General features: G+C 43.0%; 1 protein-coding gene across 1 annotated transcript; it reads right to left on the bottom strand.

Moving 5' to 3' along the window:
- Nucleotides 1-1122: 1122 nt before the first annotated feature.
- On the bottom strand, nucleotides 1123-10466 carry LOC143767440 (uncharacterized). The gene is made up of 7 exons (XM_077255777.1): nucleotides 10423-10466; nucleotides 5561-5709; nucleotides 5252-5431; nucleotides 5045-5168; nucleotides 4867-4961; nucleotides 4578-4668; nucleotides 1123-2572 (listed from the first exon to the last, which is right to left on the bottom strand). The coding sequence occupies exons 2-7, from the start codon at nucleotides 5636-5638 to the stop codon at nucleotides 1260-1262; spliced, it is 1881 nt and encodes a 626-aa protein (XP_077111892.1). The 5' UTR covers nucleotides 5639-5709; nucleotides 10423-10466; the 3' UTR covers nucleotides 1123-1259.
- Nucleotides 10467-16502: the final 6036 nt, after the last annotated feature.

Here is a 16502-nt window from a genome sequence, read left to right as displayed (position 1 = left end):
GATATATGGGAAAAGGTTGAAAAGTTCCAGGGAGCCGAATACTTTCGCAAGGCACTGTACTTACCCATTTACACACATTTCCCCCCCCAGAACCAGCATTCTCATTTTGTGTACCAACCTCTTGTGTGACACGGTATCAAATGCTTTGGAAAAATCAGGATATACCAAATCCAATGACTCACCTTGGTCCAGTCTATAGCTTAGCTCTTCATAAAAACGGATTATTGGTTTGACAGGAGCGATTCCTCATAAACCCATTCTGATATGGAGTTAAACAGTTATTCTCATTGAGATAATCCAGCATAACATACCTCAAAAAACCCTCAAATATTTTACCAACAATAGAGGTTAGACTTATTGGCATATAATTTCTAGGTTCAGTTTTAGAGCACTTTTTGAATATTGGTACCACATTTGCTATGCGCCAGTCCTGTGGAACAGACCCTGTCACTATAGAGTCCCTAAATATGAGAAACAATGCTTTGTCTATTATACTACTTGGTTCTCTTAGTACTCGTGGGTGTATGCCATCCGAGATTTATCTATTTTAATCAATCTTATTTAGCCGGTTTCGCACCTCTGTTTGGGTTAGATTGGTGACTCTTAATATAGGGTTTTCTTGTCTCTCAGCAATTCAGTTTTGGTTTTGAGTTAATGATGTGCTTGTGCTCTGGGCGGCCTGTGGGTGGGGGGTCTTCATGTGGTGCTCTGATTAGCTATTCATAATGCAGACTGCTGACAGGTCACTGATCCTTCAGTGACCTGCCCCCTAGTTTACATAATGAATATTATATACATATTGAAAAAAAATCTTCTGCAGACAGGCGCCAGCAGTGGCTCCTGTGCTACAGCATAATCGCATATGTACTGTGCATATAATAAATATGGTTGATGTTATCCTGATATTCTAGATATGCTAGAGAAAAAAATTCCTCCTCCTCCAAGATGGAGCTGCGGACGCCTGCGCAGTAGCAGCTATCGGCGATTATTTTCAGCCTATTGCAATAGTTGAGCATGAGAAACAGAGACCCTTTTTGCAGTAAGATTCAAGTCACATGTGTAGCGAGCTATTTTGAGCTAGCTTTAAAATATAGACCACATTCAGGACACGAATATGGAGTCTATCCCGTTTGAACAACTTAATTATCAACAAGGCTTCATTCAATAGACAAACATTTCCTGTATTTTAAACATGAACATGTCATCTCCTGTGTGACTTCTCTGATCTGTCACAACAAATTGTTTTTGTTTTTTTGGCATCAGAACGACTTCTCCACTGTGTGATTTCTCTGATGTATAACAAGACTCCACTTCTGTTTAAAACATTTCCCACATTCTAAACATGAAAATGGCTTCTCCCCTGTGTGAATTCTTTGATGAGCACTAAGACTTGATTTCCGAGTAAAACATTTCCCACATTCTGAGCATGAAAACGGCTTCTCTCCTGTGTGAATCATTTGATGGTCAACAAGATTTGATTTCTGAAAAAAACATTTCCCACAGTCTAAGCATGAAAATGGCTTATCTCCTGTATGACTTGTCTGATGGCTAGCGAGATGAACTTTTTGGTTAAAACGCTTCCCACATTCTGCACAGGAGAATGGCTTCTCCCCGGTGTGAGTTCTCTGATGTGTAACGAGACTTAACTTATGTCTAAAACATTTCCCACATTCTGAACAAGAAAATGGCTTCTCCCCAGTGTGAGTTTTTTCATGGTCAATAAGATTTGATTTCTGAAAAAAACATTTCCCACATTTTAAACATGAAACTGACTTCACTCCTGTGTGACTTTTCTGATGCTTTGTAAGATGTGATTTTTGATTAAAACACTTCCCACATTCTGTGCATAAGTATGGCTTCTCCCCTGTGTGAATTCTCTGATGTGTATCAAGATGAATCTTCTTTTTAAAACATTTTTCACATTCTGAACATGAAAATGGCTTCTCTCCAGTGTGAGTTTTTTGATGGTCAGCAAGATGTGATTTGCGAGCAAAATATTTCCCACATTCTAAGCATGAAAATGGCTTCTCCCCTGTGTGACTTCTCTCATGTTTAAAAAGCTTTGATTGACATTTAAAACATGCTCCACATTCTGAACATGAGAATGGCTTTTTCTTATGGTGACTCCTCGCATGTGAAATAAGTTGCGTACAGCAATTCTTGGACTTAAAACATGAAAATGGCTTCCCTGCCATGTGAGACTTTTGATGCTCAAAAAAAATTGATTTCTCACAATCTGAAAATGGAAGTTCATTTTCTTCTATGTGACTTGTCTCAACATTTGATGTATCTATTTTACAATTTACACATGCAAATGGATTCAACCATTTGTGAGATTCTTCAAGTTCGACAACCTTTATGTTATTCTCATTTTTCTTTTTAGCATGTAAGAAATCAGGAGATATGACATGTTCAAAAGGATCAGATAATAGATCTTCGCTGTCGCTGTGAAGAGCTGATGGTATATCTGGGATAATGGCATTCTCTTCGTATGTTTCTTGTGTGATACTTGGATCATCTGCTTTAAAATCTGAAGCGATCGCATGTCCCACTAAGCTTCTGATACAGTTACCTGCCAAGAATAAAATGGTTATTTTTTATAATAGAAATATTAATATATTAAAATATGTAAACAATTCCATATAAATTGAAGATTATGTAGTAAAATTCAAATTCAATAAAAGATCTAAAAATCTGCAACAACATTAGCCTTCTGATAATAGCCTATGTAATGTCATGGTGTTATTTTATTAAGGCAAATCTTATTAATCATGGGACAGTGACTTTATATTGCTTTGAAACTATGACAAATACACGAGTACAAACTGTATTATAATTCAAAGCTTAGAATACTAAAACATCCCACAATACCCATGCATATTTACATAAAAATGTCTGGATGGTCAGGCAGATAAGAGATTTCTTGGTGATCATATGTCTGATTAATATTCTCCTATTTAGCAGCAGAGAAACAAAAGAATTACTAGCAAAATTAATGTGCAGATTGCCTCTTCAGAGAAAAAGAGGACTTAAACTCTATAGCGCCACCTGTTGGAAGTAGCGATCCTACAAGTCACAATCAACCCTTTAACGAGTCGTGCAATATGACTTAGGATAAAAGCCAAATCAGTATCTCAATTCGCAGACACGGTGTTTCGGGCTGTTGGCCCTCATCAGTGCGAAGCATGAGAACTAATTTGGCTAGGTGAGCGGCTCTGGCTTTTATCCTAAGTCATTGTTAGGTGCCGAGTTCCCACCTCTGCACAGGGGGAATCTCGAGCCATCCCTGCTGCGGTCTCCCATCCTTCTCCAGCCGCAGTGGAGCTTGCTCAGTGGAGACGTCGGTCCCAGCGTCTGGCTCAGACAGGTACTCTGCGCCTGGTTACTGCTGTTCTTCCAGGTTCTGCCATTATAGCCAGTACTGGGCAGCGGCGAGCAGACGTCTCTGGGACTAAGTCCTGCTTTTCCCCTTCTGAGCATGCCCAAGGTAAAACCTCTCATTGGAGGTCAGGGGTCACATGCTCAGGTACTGCAGCAGCTCCCATTGGTCCTCTAGGAAGGTCCTGAAGTTGCTGCAGCTATAAAAGGTTCGCACGGCCACATGGCCATGCGCTAGTATCAACATGTGTATGAGCTTTGCTATTGTGGTCACGGCTGTATGTGGACAGTGTTTGGCTGAAATAAGCCCCTAGAATACCGGCACCTCCGGTGAGGAGTTTTGTATGAATGTATTCAGGGCTGGCTCATAGCCTCTAGAATTCCGGTTCCACCGGAGAGGAGTGTTTTGTGTGCTTCTCTGAGTGCGTGACCACTGACTGCCATCAGCTCAGCAGTTACCTGTGTTCCCCTGTGACGCTAACAGGGCACAGGGTCTTCTTTCTGTGCGACTCTGTGAAGTAACAGAGTTCGCTTATACAGCCATATAGTGCCATCATTTGATAGCAGCAGGTTCCTCCTGCATGGTGGACCCCGGGCTGCGAACGCACCAATAATAACATCTATATTTACTTGGTGCGTTCCGCTAGCCCTAACAGTCATATTGCACGACTCGTTAAAGGGTTGATTGTGACTTGTAGGATCGCTACTTCCAACAAGTGGCGTTATAGAGTTTAAGTCCTCTTTTTCTCTGAAGAGGCAATTTGAATATTATATTTCCCAGAGGAGCATTGCACGGCGAATAAGCCTCCTTACCTTGACAAGCCAGAGCTGGTATGTCACTCTCCATAAGGAGAAACGTTACCCCTTAGCAAAATTAAAACTTCTATATTTATTTATCAGCTCCAAATAACTCCTACTAATAGAGCATTACTGACACAACACAGAATGTCCATCTGACACTGGTCAAAATAAGTTGCAAGTTCTAATGATTACCCTAGTCTTTACCCTACGGCATAACGTTGCAAAGATTTAAGGGGTTTGCCTCAGCATTTTGGGGTCCGAAAAAGAGTCAAGAATATTGAAACATACTATGCACAAGGACAATTGACCACAGAGATCACAATAATAAACACAAAAAGTCACCAGCCAGTGACTGAGAAGAACCTTTGACTTATCTGCATTAAGTGGTTGCTACTCACCTGGATCATTATCTAGAGGAATCTCTTCTTTACACCTCTCATCACCCCTTACACATTTCTTTGTAGTATTAATATGGGTCAGATCTTTACCCTGAAATCAATATTGTAAAAGTCACAGAGAAATGGAGAAGTCACATCTATGATCAGCTCTAATCCTGCCATCTCCATCGTTCTCACTACACAAGTATAACACATATAATACTGGTGGATAAAACAAGACTGAGCACAAGATCTTTACAGCCATCTACACATCATAGGGGAGATCTCATGACACCTTCTCTCCATCTACCTGATAATCCTGAGAAACATTGGGATTTTGTTTACAGTCCTGCGGAAGAAGAGGACGGGGACATCGCTCTGGTGTTGTCCTTTTACTGGATAGAACTGGAGGAAACACATACAGGGACTGAATTCCTTCTTCACATACAGATAATTATAGGCCAAGCGTATTTAGTCCTGTCTATTACCTGATAATGTCATCGGCTGGGGAACCTCCATCATGACGTCCTTGTACAGATCTTTGTGTCCTTCTAAATATTCCCACTCCTCCATGGAGAAATAGATGGTGACATCCTGACACCTTATGGGAACCTGACATATACAACAAAACAGTCATCCCCCCGATCTGTTCATAACATTACTGTATAATCTCCCAACATTCTCAGCAGTGTCACCTCTCCAGTCAGCAGCTCAATCATCGTGTAGATGAGATCTAGGATCTTCTGGTCATTGATGTCATCATGTATCAGGGGGTGAGGTGGAGGCCTTGTGATTGGGCTCAGAGGTCTTCCCCATACCTCAGACACAGGGGCCTGACAGCGTTCACTAGAGTTCTTCTTCACTACTGTGTAATCCTGGTTATGGAGAGACACATTAATAAATCTCACTACAGATGTTTCCAGAGTCCTCACCTCTCCAGTTCTCTCCATCTGTTATCCCTATCGATAAGAATGATGTAATGTGACGTCATCAGAATCTCTCACCTCTCCAGTAAGCCGGAAGAGGATCTCTAGAGTGAGGTGTAATATCTTCTCCACCATCTTGTCCCTGTCCCTTTCCATCCTTGACAGGTCAATTAGGAAAAATTTCTTTTATAGAAGATCTCCACTAAGAGGATCCAATATTGTACGACCTAAATGGGAAGAAGACAAAAGGCTCAGAGCTGGATTCCCTATTATTTATCTAATTTATTAATTACAAAGAAGACAGGATTAGTAATGTTCTTTCTATATTTAATATTAGTGCAGTCTATGGAAGATTACAGGTTGCAAAGTTACTGGCTGATTTACACAAATTTCGTATTAGGACATCAATTTCCAAATAAGGTTCAATGTAGATAAATGTGAACTTATGCACATGGGCACTAATAACCTGTTCTACTGGGAGTAAAACTAGATGGGAATAACAAATACTTTTGCAATGTGATTAATTCTTGTTCTGAATGTTGATCCAATTGATCAATATTTGGGATTAGGAGGAAACTACTTGCCCTTTAGGACAGACTGGATCATGCACTGCGAATTTGATTTGCATCAAAGTGATTTACTCATCTCTAATGGAAAATTATCATTATAGACCAGGGATCATGAACCTTCAAATCATCATGTGACCTGGCCTCCATCACTCTGTGCTCATAGCTGGCACCTTTCACTGGATACAGTCATTTCACGTTATTCCTTCATCCACCCATCTCCAGCTATGTTGTATAGCCACGTAACCTCAGTGTTTCATTTCTTCAACTGACCAATAGATGGTGTGACCCACCAAGGAAACAGTGCTGTCCTCCACCAGACAACTGTCCAGGGAATCAATGTACTACAAATTAGGTCTCTGGGTGGAGCAGCAAGAATTTTGTTTGGGGCACTGCTTCCCACAGTGAAGGGTGTTGGATGGTAGACCGACCATTCACATATCAGCTGAAAAAAACATAAGAGTGAGAAGGTCCATTTTCACTATCCGTGTGGTTTTCTGTTGGCTGTGTGTGTGTGTCCTTGTGACATGTACGGAATAGAATGCAGAAGATAAATTACAGAATTTTAGATGTTAAAGATGTGTAAAGATAAAGAGAGATGATGGATAAGTAATAGATATCTGTGAGACATATAATTAGTGCCTTGCGAGTGTAGCTTACTGTACTTGTATTAAGACATCAAGCCATCAAGCTCTTCATAGTCACCGGGTCTTCCGGGGCACGGCGTGACCCGCGAGTAGCTGCTGCTAAAGCCTATGAAGCTTCGGAACGAGACTCCATAGGCTTTGGACAACAGGATCAGGGAACGTCGTGGTAAGTGCTGGACTATGGACCTGATTAATGATGGCATCATTAATTGGGTCCGCTGCACCCTGTCAGTGCATTTGTTTGGAGGTCTGAGCAAGTAATCATCTCTGCTTCTTTTCTCTGATTTTTTTCAAATTTTTGGAGGATTTTTAAGTCCTCTTTATGTGTTTGTAAGTGCTGGACTATGTCGGACTTGCGTGGGAACCTTGCTTTCTAATAACTTGGTGAACAAAGGACAGTGTCTTGTTTTTATTTCTCTTTTTTTATGTTTTTCAGATTTACATTTGTGGACTATGTCGGATTTATGTTTTTCAGAATTCCATTTGTGGACTATGTCAAACCTGAGTGACATTTCTTTTTTTAATAAATTTGTGAAACAGGAGTGGTTTTTTTTGTGTGCATGTTATTCTTTTTAATACAGGGTTAGTAATGGGGTGTCTAATACACAAATCTCTATTACTAAACCCAGGCCTTGATGTCAGCTGTACTTTTGACAATTCACAGCTAACATCAACCTCAAGCCCCATTACCCCGATTGCCAACGCACCAGGGCAATCAATAAGAGAGAAGGCGAAGTGCCAGAATCGGAGCATCTCATTTGATCCTCCACTTCTGGGATGGCCATGGGCCAGTATTTTTAGCCTGGGAAGGGCCCAATAACCAAGGACCTCCCAGCCTGATAATGTCAGATCACAGTTGTCTGCTTTACCTTTGCTGGTTTCCTAAAATAGGAGGGGGACCCCACATCATTTTTTTCATTTATTTATTAGGTTTATACATGTACAGTACGCTACAAATACAAGTTACTAATTATATATTTCATAAATATATCATATGTCATCTACACATATGGTCAAAATTCTTGGTACCCCTCGTTTAATGACAGAAAAACCCACAATGATCACAGAAATAACTTGAATCTGACAAAAGTAATAAATAAAAGATCTATGAAAATGAAGATATGAAAGTCAGACATTGCTTTTCAACCATGCTTCCATAGAATTTAAAAAAAAAAAAAAAACCTCATGAAATAGGACTGGACAGAAATTATGGTATCCTAGATTCCTGTAACGGTCAATGAGACTTCTGCACCTCAGGTATTTTGGCCCACTCCTCAAGAGCAACAGTTGTCTTGTTGCTTTTTCCAGACTGCATGTTTCATCTCTTTCCAAATATGCTCAATAGGATTTAGGTCAGGGCTCATAGAAGGCCACTTCAGAATAGTCCAATGTTTTCCTCTTAGCCATTCTTGCGTGTTTTTAGCTGTATATTTGGGTCATTATCCTGTTGCAAGACCCATGACCTGCGACTGAGACCAAGCTTTCTGACACTGGGCAACACATTTCTCTCTAGAATCCCTTGATAGTCTTGAGATTTCATTGTACCCTGCACAGATACTTGAACACCCTGTGCCAGATGCAGCAAAGCAGCCCCAGAACATAACAGAGCCTCCTCCATGTTTCACAGTAGGGACAGTGTTCTTTTCTTGATTTGCCTCATTTTTCCATCTGTGAACATAGAGCTGATGTGCCTTGCCAAAAAGTTCAATTTTTGTCTCATCTGTCCATAGGACATTCTCCCAGAAGCTGTGTGGCTTGTCAACATGTAGTTGGCAATTTCCAGCCTGGCTTTTGTATGATTTTTTTTCAACAATGGTGTCCTCCTAAGTCGTCTCCCATGAAGTCCACTTTGACTCCTACAACGAATGGTGCGATCTGACACTGATGTTCCTTGAGCTTGAAGTTCACCTTCTGTTTAGAAGTATTTCTTTGCTCTTTTGTTACCATTCGTATTATCCATCTCTTTGATTTGTCATCAATTTTCCTCCGGCGGCCATGTCCAGGGAGGTTGGCTACAGTCCCATGGATCTTAAATTTCTGAATAATATGTGCAACTGTTGTCATAGGAACATCAAGCTGTCTGGAGATGGTCTTATAACTTTTACCTTTAACATATTTGTCTATAATTTTCTTTCTAATCTCATGAGACAACTCTTTCCTTTGCTTCCTCTGGTCCATGTTGAGTATGATACACACCATGTCACCAAACAGCACACACAGTGAATATCTGTAGCCCTATATACAGGCCTACTCACTGATTCCAAGAATGTAGACACCTGTGATGCTACTTAGTGGACACACCTTGATTTAACATGTCCGTTTTGTCACATTATTTTCAGGGGAACCATCATTTCTGTCCAGGCCTATTTAATGAGGTTTTTTTTTATTCTGTGGAAGCATGGTTGAAAAGCAATGTCTGACTTTCATTTGTTCATTTTCATAGATCTCTTATTTATTATTACTTTTGTCCGATTTAAGTTATTTCTGTGACCACTGTGGTTTTTTCTGTCATTAAAAGAGGGGTACCAACAATTTTGACCACTTGTGTATTTACCTCATATCTAACTATCGTTCTCTATCTTTGCACATTTTTAACACATTATTTTATTTAACAGCCTTCTGGTATGTGTCACATGGATGGCATATTTTATGTAATCTGTGAGGAGCGTATTGACATCTGTGCTGCTGGAAAAAAATGGACAAGCCTACATGTGGGTCACACGGTCTGTGTGAACACACGGACATGTGCACAACCCAACAGATTGTAATGAATGTGCATGTGTCTACAGTACGTGTGAAAACGGATGCCACACGTACTGGAAATACTGACGTGTGTTGGAGGCCTTACTGTCTAGTTTGTGACACACAGATCTATTCCTCGTATGTTGAGGCTAAAGAATAAAAAGACAAAAGTGAGAAAATACTTCTGAATTTCATGTACCATATTTTTACTTCCTCATCATATAATAGTGCGGTATAATTTGATGTGAAAAATCTTCCCCCCTATAAACTTGTCATATGTCTGGTTGTAACAGGCATTACTCTGGATAATGTTGCGGCATGCAAAAGGGCAGAGAAACTGCTGGCACCATGGATAGATGTCAGCATCGAGATATCTTTTCGGTTGCAATATTTTATAACGAATCTGTCAGCAGGATTTTGCTAAGTAAACCAGACAGTGTCAGGTTGGCGCCGTTATACCGATTTAAATGATCCCTGGGGTGAAGAAATCCGTCTTGTGGTGCTTGTGTAATCAGTGCTAGAAGTTTTCAGCTAATGAGATGCCCATGCTCCAGGGACTGTAGGAAGAGTCTTATCTTGGCGCTCTAAGCTGGAGAAACCAAGGAAAGACCTGCGCACAGGCCGCCCCAAAGCACAAATATGTTCCTCATCATAGAGACTCTGTGCTTATGTGACGTTTCTGTGTTTTCTCCTTATTCTGCCCCACAATCTCCTCCTCCAGGATCAGTGTCCTCAGTACAGGACCGACGCCACAGACATTTCATGGGGAAATCCTTTATTCTAAACTATTACACCCGACATTTCCATTCCCTGTAATCTCCATCATCTGTCCCCAAACCAGAGCGCCCTCCCCTGTATACATGAGCACAGCCAGCGTCCTATTACTGTACATATACACATGGCAGAGCTGGGGGCACTATCTCCGGGAATGGAGGGGTTACTGCCCCCTGCCCCCGCCCAGTAATGGGGAATCTCCAGCACCTACCTCCACCTGCAGAGCCGCACACCACATATATGGCTGTTCTGTGCACAGGACCTGTGATGAGGTCACAGGAGGGGAGGAGTCAGGGGTCACATGATCAGGGGCCTCAGTGTATGCAGGACTCTGCTGTGCTGGTTGTCATGGTGCTGGATGAGGGGAAGTTTATGTGTGGGGTCAGGAGGGGTTTACAGTGTGGATGTAGCAGAGCCGTGTGTGTACGAGGTGTACGGAGCAGAGCTGTGTGTACGAGGTGTACGGAGCGGAGCCGCGTGTGTGCGAGATGTACGGAGCAGAGCTGTGTGTACGAGGTGTACTGAGCAGTGCCACGTGTGTTCGAGGTGTACGGAGCGGAGCCGTTTGTGTACAAGGTGTATGGAGCGGATCAGTGTATGTACGAGGTGTACGGAGCAGAGCCACAGGTGCAGAGCTGCATGTGTACGACATAAGAGGAACAGGAGTGTGTACAGCGTATAAAGAGAGGAGCCATGTGTGTATGACATGTGCAAAGCGGAGCTGTACGCGAACAACAAGTACACAATGATGCCGCGCCTGTACGAAGTGTACGTAGTAAAGCCGCTCATGTACGACGTGTGCAGAGCGTAGTTGCACATGTACAACGTGTACGGAGCGGAGGCCACATGTATGGAGCAGAACCACTGGTATACGATCTGTGCGGAGTGGAACTACACTTGTATTATGTATACAGATCGAAGCCGTGGCTGTATGACCTATGCAGAGTGAAGCCATGTGTGTACAAGGTGTGTGGAACGGAGACATGTGTATGGTAAATACAAACAAGAGTCATGCATGTACGATATATACGGAGTGGAACCATACTGTATGTGTATGTGTGGCTCCCCAGGGTCCTGGTCGTCACAGTGGCATTGCTTTCCTCACGGGGAGAGTGATGTTACGTTTGGAAGCGATGAAGGAGATCTTTTATCAGGTAACCACAATGCATACAACATGTTCACACTCCAGGCTAGAAAGGGGAGCTCTAAACCTGTTTAAGGTGAACTCCCCTAAAAAGACATTCTGTTCTGGAGGGAAAGGAGAGTTCAGAAAGTGAGAGACACAGAAGAGAGCAGACCGACATAGAGTGTCAGAAGGTCTGAAGGGGCCTTTAGTCTGAAGTACTGCAGCCCCTGGAGGAAGAGGCATACAGAAAGCCGAACATTGTTCAGTGAGTGTGCAGGAGAGCGAAGCACAGGAGAGTGACATCAGGGGAGACCAGCTAAGATCAGGCTGCCTCCCTCTGAAGCGCAGTTATCCGGTAGCCGGACCACCAAGGTTGTAAGGACTCTACGACTTACAGCAGAAACCGGCAGGACAGCTGAATTGCATGTTATCTGTCCCCACACACACCTGAAGACACGGTGACACCTTTAGAGCCCGGGGCGTGCTAGAGTCCCTATAAACAGGCTCAAGTCACCAGTCATACGGGTTATGTCCTATCCTATATGGGGGACAGAGAGAGAACATCTGGGAGGACCTTATATGAAGCCATAGGCAGTAAGGGACTGCAACTGCTGGAGGAAGGCTTTAATCTTCACCTGGTAAAAGGGACTCTGGATTCGCTTCCAAGCCGGCCGGACCCTGCCTGCTCTGTTATCTGGTGCCCTGGACTGTGGCTGCCTGAAGTCTTCAGTAAACAAGGTAAAGAGACTGAAAACCTGCATCCTCGTTCTTTACCGCGCCATTCACCATTATCCATCTACACACCGGGAGCCCTGGGGATATACTTCACCTGTGGGAAGTTATTATTATTATTATTATTTACTAGATTGTGGCCCGATTCTAACGCATCGGGTATTCTAGAATATGCATGTCCCCGTAGTATATGGACAATGATGATTCCAGAATTCGCGGCAGACTGTGCCCGTCGCTGATTGGTCGAGGCAACCTTTATGACATCATCGTCGCCATGGCAACTATTATGACATCTATGTCGATACTGTGCCTGTGCCTGGCGGCCTTGACCAATCAGAGACGCGGGATTTCCATTATGACATCATCGTCGCCATGCTGTGCCCGTCGCACAGAGACGCGGGATTTCCAGGACAGACAGACAGACAGACGGAAAAACCCTTAGACAATTATATATATAGATTGTTATAGCGCCATTTATTCCATGGCGCTTTACATGCCCATATAGCTGCCATAACATCATCCCAGAGAACCCCTTAAAGCAGCGTCGGTCCCCACTGACCGAATACCACAGGTGGCGTCACGAACATAAACTTTATTCTCTTTAAAGACCATTCCCTTTTACATGGGCACCCAGGGCGACGGACCGGGTCACCACCATGACATCCCCCTGTGAAACACCGGACCCGGTACTGAGTACCCCACAGCCCTGGCAGGGCGACTCATCTGGTGTAGAGCTGTGTGTGCACGATATGTAAAGCGGAGCTGTGCGGTACGATGTGTCCACAGCAAAGCTGTATGTGTTTGTCGTGTAAGGATTAGAGCCGTAAGGTACCAGCACTTTTTTGTAAATCCTTTTTAAGAAGGGTGGAATTGTGGTTGAAAACACAAAAGTGAATGTGGTAGTAGCAATTCATGGGCTAAATAAAAGAATATAGCATAAAATGGATTCTGGCAATAAAAATGAGGGAGCCGCATGTAGCAGCAGTAACACCACTGGAACCAGCCATCCGCATGGTAGTAGTACCAAACACAGAAAATACTTGTCTTTCCTTTGCCCATAGCAAGTATATTAGTGCGCAAGAATCAGAGGATGTTACTTCACATCACTCTAGTCAGTCACAGGAGGATGACGTTACCTCTGGTAGTGACACCGTCAGTTTCAATCAGTATTCTGCACCTTCCTCCTCCATTGCACTTTCAGTTAATATTTTCTATTACGGACTTTCAGTTCAGTCCTGTCAATGACATCTCCATCATCTCTCACCACAGTATTTTAGGAATATTTAGGAAAATGTACTCTTTTGGAATCCGTACCTTCAGCGGTAACATTAACATTGAAGTCACACTATGACTGTCTTCAGTAAGGAAGAGGGGCCTCAAACTGCCCCTAGCGCTGGGACCCTAACTATCCCTGTCCTGGGGGTAATCAAAGGTAGAGAGTCTCCGACCTTGCTATCGTCCTGTAACAACCTCTATCATACAAAAGCTCTAACCAACAATAGGGAGGAGAATAGGGACAGGGAGGAATAGGAGTTGAAACTACAGAACACTCCAACTCCAAACTTCAACTACTTAGCTTTGACACACAGCACAGGAAGATGAATCTTTCACTGGCAGGGACTGATGCCCAGAGCCAGTATATATAAAGAGAGTAAGGCTATGTGCACACCTTGCAGATTTTGATGTGGATCGACAGGGTTTTTGGATGTGCGGAATTGCATCAAATACGCAGTGTAGTGCACAAGCAACGTTAGTCAATGTGAAGTTGACACTTGGTGTGCTCATGCTGTGGAAAAAAACGCACGGATTCGCAGCGTTTTATTTTCCGCAGTATGTCAATTCTTTTTACGGATTTCAGCGTTTCTGCACCCATTGACTATCATTGTGTCAGGCCAATCTGCAGCAAAACCGCAGGTTTAAAAAGATCTGCAGTTTTGCTGCGGATGTGCCTGTGAGAAACGCTGCAGATCGGGAGGGGGAAGAGTGTGTGGGCGGAGACTATATGTGAGTGGAGAAGATGTGCAGGACTGTGTGCGGGTGTTTGTGTGTCTGTGTGTGTGCAGGGGTCTGTTGGTGTTTGATGGGCTGTGTGTGTATGTGCGCGGCTGTGTGTGTGTGTGTGTGTCAGGCATCGTCCGATGGGACTACTAGTCCCATCCGGCTATATCTGCTACAGTGACAGCTAGCCGGATGATCGGACAGTAGTAGTCCCATCATCCAGCTACTGTGTTCTAGTGTAAAAAAAAACCACACACATATAGACATACAGTACATACAACATACAGTACATACTCACCAATCACCTAGTCCTCGAAGCCCTCGATCACCTGGAAAAAAAAACAAAATAAAAAATCAACAGTATACTCCCTGATCTGATGTAATCCATGTAATAATGTGTGTCCCACGACGATCTCCCATGGAGAGCTGTCACATCGACAGATGCGACCACTCTCCAGGGGCTCCGGTGATACAGTGACAGGAGGTAATCCTCCGCACTGCATCACTCCGTCATGAGTACAGTGTAGTTCATACTGTCACTTGCAGCACTGCTGCGGCTGCATGGGGAAATTCTCACCAGCGTTGCCTTAAAGTGAGAGTATGAACTCAGGTAACCTCTTCAGTGATGCACTGCAGGAGCCATTGTCTCTTGTCAGTGCATCACGAGAGGCCTATAGAGCAGTCACATCTCCTAATGTGACTGCTCTATGGGGAATATCATCGTGGGACACTCATTATTAAATGGATTACGTTGGACCAGGGAGTATTTGTGTTGGTTTATTATTTTTTTCCTTTTTTTCAGGAGATCGAGGGCGTTGCATGGATTGTCAGAACAATAAAGATGGCAAAATTGTGTAGTGTTTTATTTCATTAAAATACTTTATTCTGGCTGTGTCTTTGTTTATTTAACCCTTTCACAACTATAGGATTAGTAATGGATAGGTATCTTATTGACGCCTACTCATTACTAAGCCGACTTGATGTCACCTTACAATTCAAAGATGGCATCAACCCCCAATTACCCCATATGCCACTGCTACAGGGAAGTGGGAAGAGAGAGGCTAAGTGCCGGAATTATCACATCCAACAGATAAGCCATTTCTGGGGCGGCTATGTCCTGATGTTCGTAGACCATCTGCCCACTTTGATGCCCAGAACCCATTTGGGGCAGGCTGTAGTGACCTGAATTTGATGTAGGGCATTGTGATCTATGTGTCTGCAGTAAGAGATCAGTGGTCCAAAGTCATTTTACCCTTTCAATAATGCCCTTTAGTGCCCACTGTGATGCCCATTTTGTGCCAGTATTATAACTTTTGTAATAACTGATGTATTCATATCAGGGCCCCTTGCTGCATTGTATTTTATCATTGTAATTTTTTATTTTTGTCATTAAATCTGTAAAAAAATTTAAACTTGAATTCAACAAACTGAAGTTTATCTCTTATTCGGCAGTTTGAGTAAGAAACTGGACAAATTAGAAACGAACTTCAGCATCATATTATGGGGCAAAGAAACATGAATGATGTTACTATATGGGGGCTGCGTGTCGGAGGATTGTACGGGAAAATGGCTGCTGCTACTTGTATCAGACTGCTTATTGGGGGGAATTCACAGAAAAAGGGTTGATGTTACTTGAGGTGCATGGGAAGGTGATGATGATGAGGAATTGTGCAGAGAAGGGAGAAGATAATGATGAGGGACTGTGTGGAAAAATCTTGAACCTCTGTACAGTAAAAACTCTAGTCATCTCTGTAGTGAGACAGCTAGATTGGAGTTGCTGTAAGGAGTTTCATTATTTCTTGGCAGACAGTTACACAAAATTACAGCTCCAATTCATGCAGAATTTTGTATGCCAGTCTTAAAGGGTGTTTTGGAACTTTATGGAAGAACAAAAAATGTGCCAAGCACTAACAGACAGGTAGCTGCTACCTACCTGCTTGTGTGTTTGGCGCCATTCTTCAGGATCACACAGACAGCTCCTGCTGGGGATTTTGCTGCCTCTGCTATCGCGACAGGACGGTTTATTTTCTGCTCCGTTCTGTTAACAGGGCGGGACAACCGAAGTCATTCTGATTGACAGCTGGCTCCACCAATTAGGCAGCGTGAATCTGCCTGTCAATCACAATGATGTCTGCTGTCCTGCCCTGTTAACAGAACAGAGCAGAAAAGTAGCCTCCACTCTGTCGACGTGACAATAGCAGAGGCAGCTGAATCTCCGGCAGGAGCAGTTTGTGACCTCTCTGTGCCACAAAAGAGCCAGGCACAACCGACAGGCAAATAGCAACTACTTGCCTTTTAGTGCTTGTTTTTCATAAAGTCCTGGATATTACCTTTAACGAAGGCTGAGCGGCAGAAAGTAGTGGGCACTTTGTGCATGTTTTTTTTAAATTAATAAAATTAGATTTTTGGTTATCGTTTTTTGGAACATAAAACAT

Source organism: Ranitomeya variabilis, chromosome 4 (assembly GCF_051348905.1).
Source record: "Ranitomeya variabilis isolate aRanVar5 chromosome 4, aRanVar5.hap1, whole genome shotgun sequence".
NCBI classification, from domain to species: domain Eukaryota; kingdom Metazoa; phylum Chordata; class Amphibia; order Anura; family Dendrobatidae; genus Ranitomeya; species Ranitomeya variabilis.
Note: the sequence above shows the minus strand (reverse complement) of the source record. Positions and strands in the feature narration are given on the sequence as shown.

Excerpts from the sequence above, each read along its gene's own strand:
- LOC143767440 (XM_077255777.1), bottom strand. The coding sequence starts at position 5,638 with ATGGAAAGGGACAGGGACAAGATGGTGGAGAAGATATTACACCTCACT. Across the intron at positions 5,169-5,251 it reads TTGAGCTGCTGACTGGAGAG|GTTCCCATAAGGTGTCAGGA; the intron begins GTGACACTGCTG and ends TGTATATGTCAG. Across the intron at positions 4,962-5,044 it reads CCAGCCGATGACATTATCAG|TTCTATCCAGTAAAAGGACA; the intron begins GTAATAGACAGG and ends TGTTTCCTCCAG.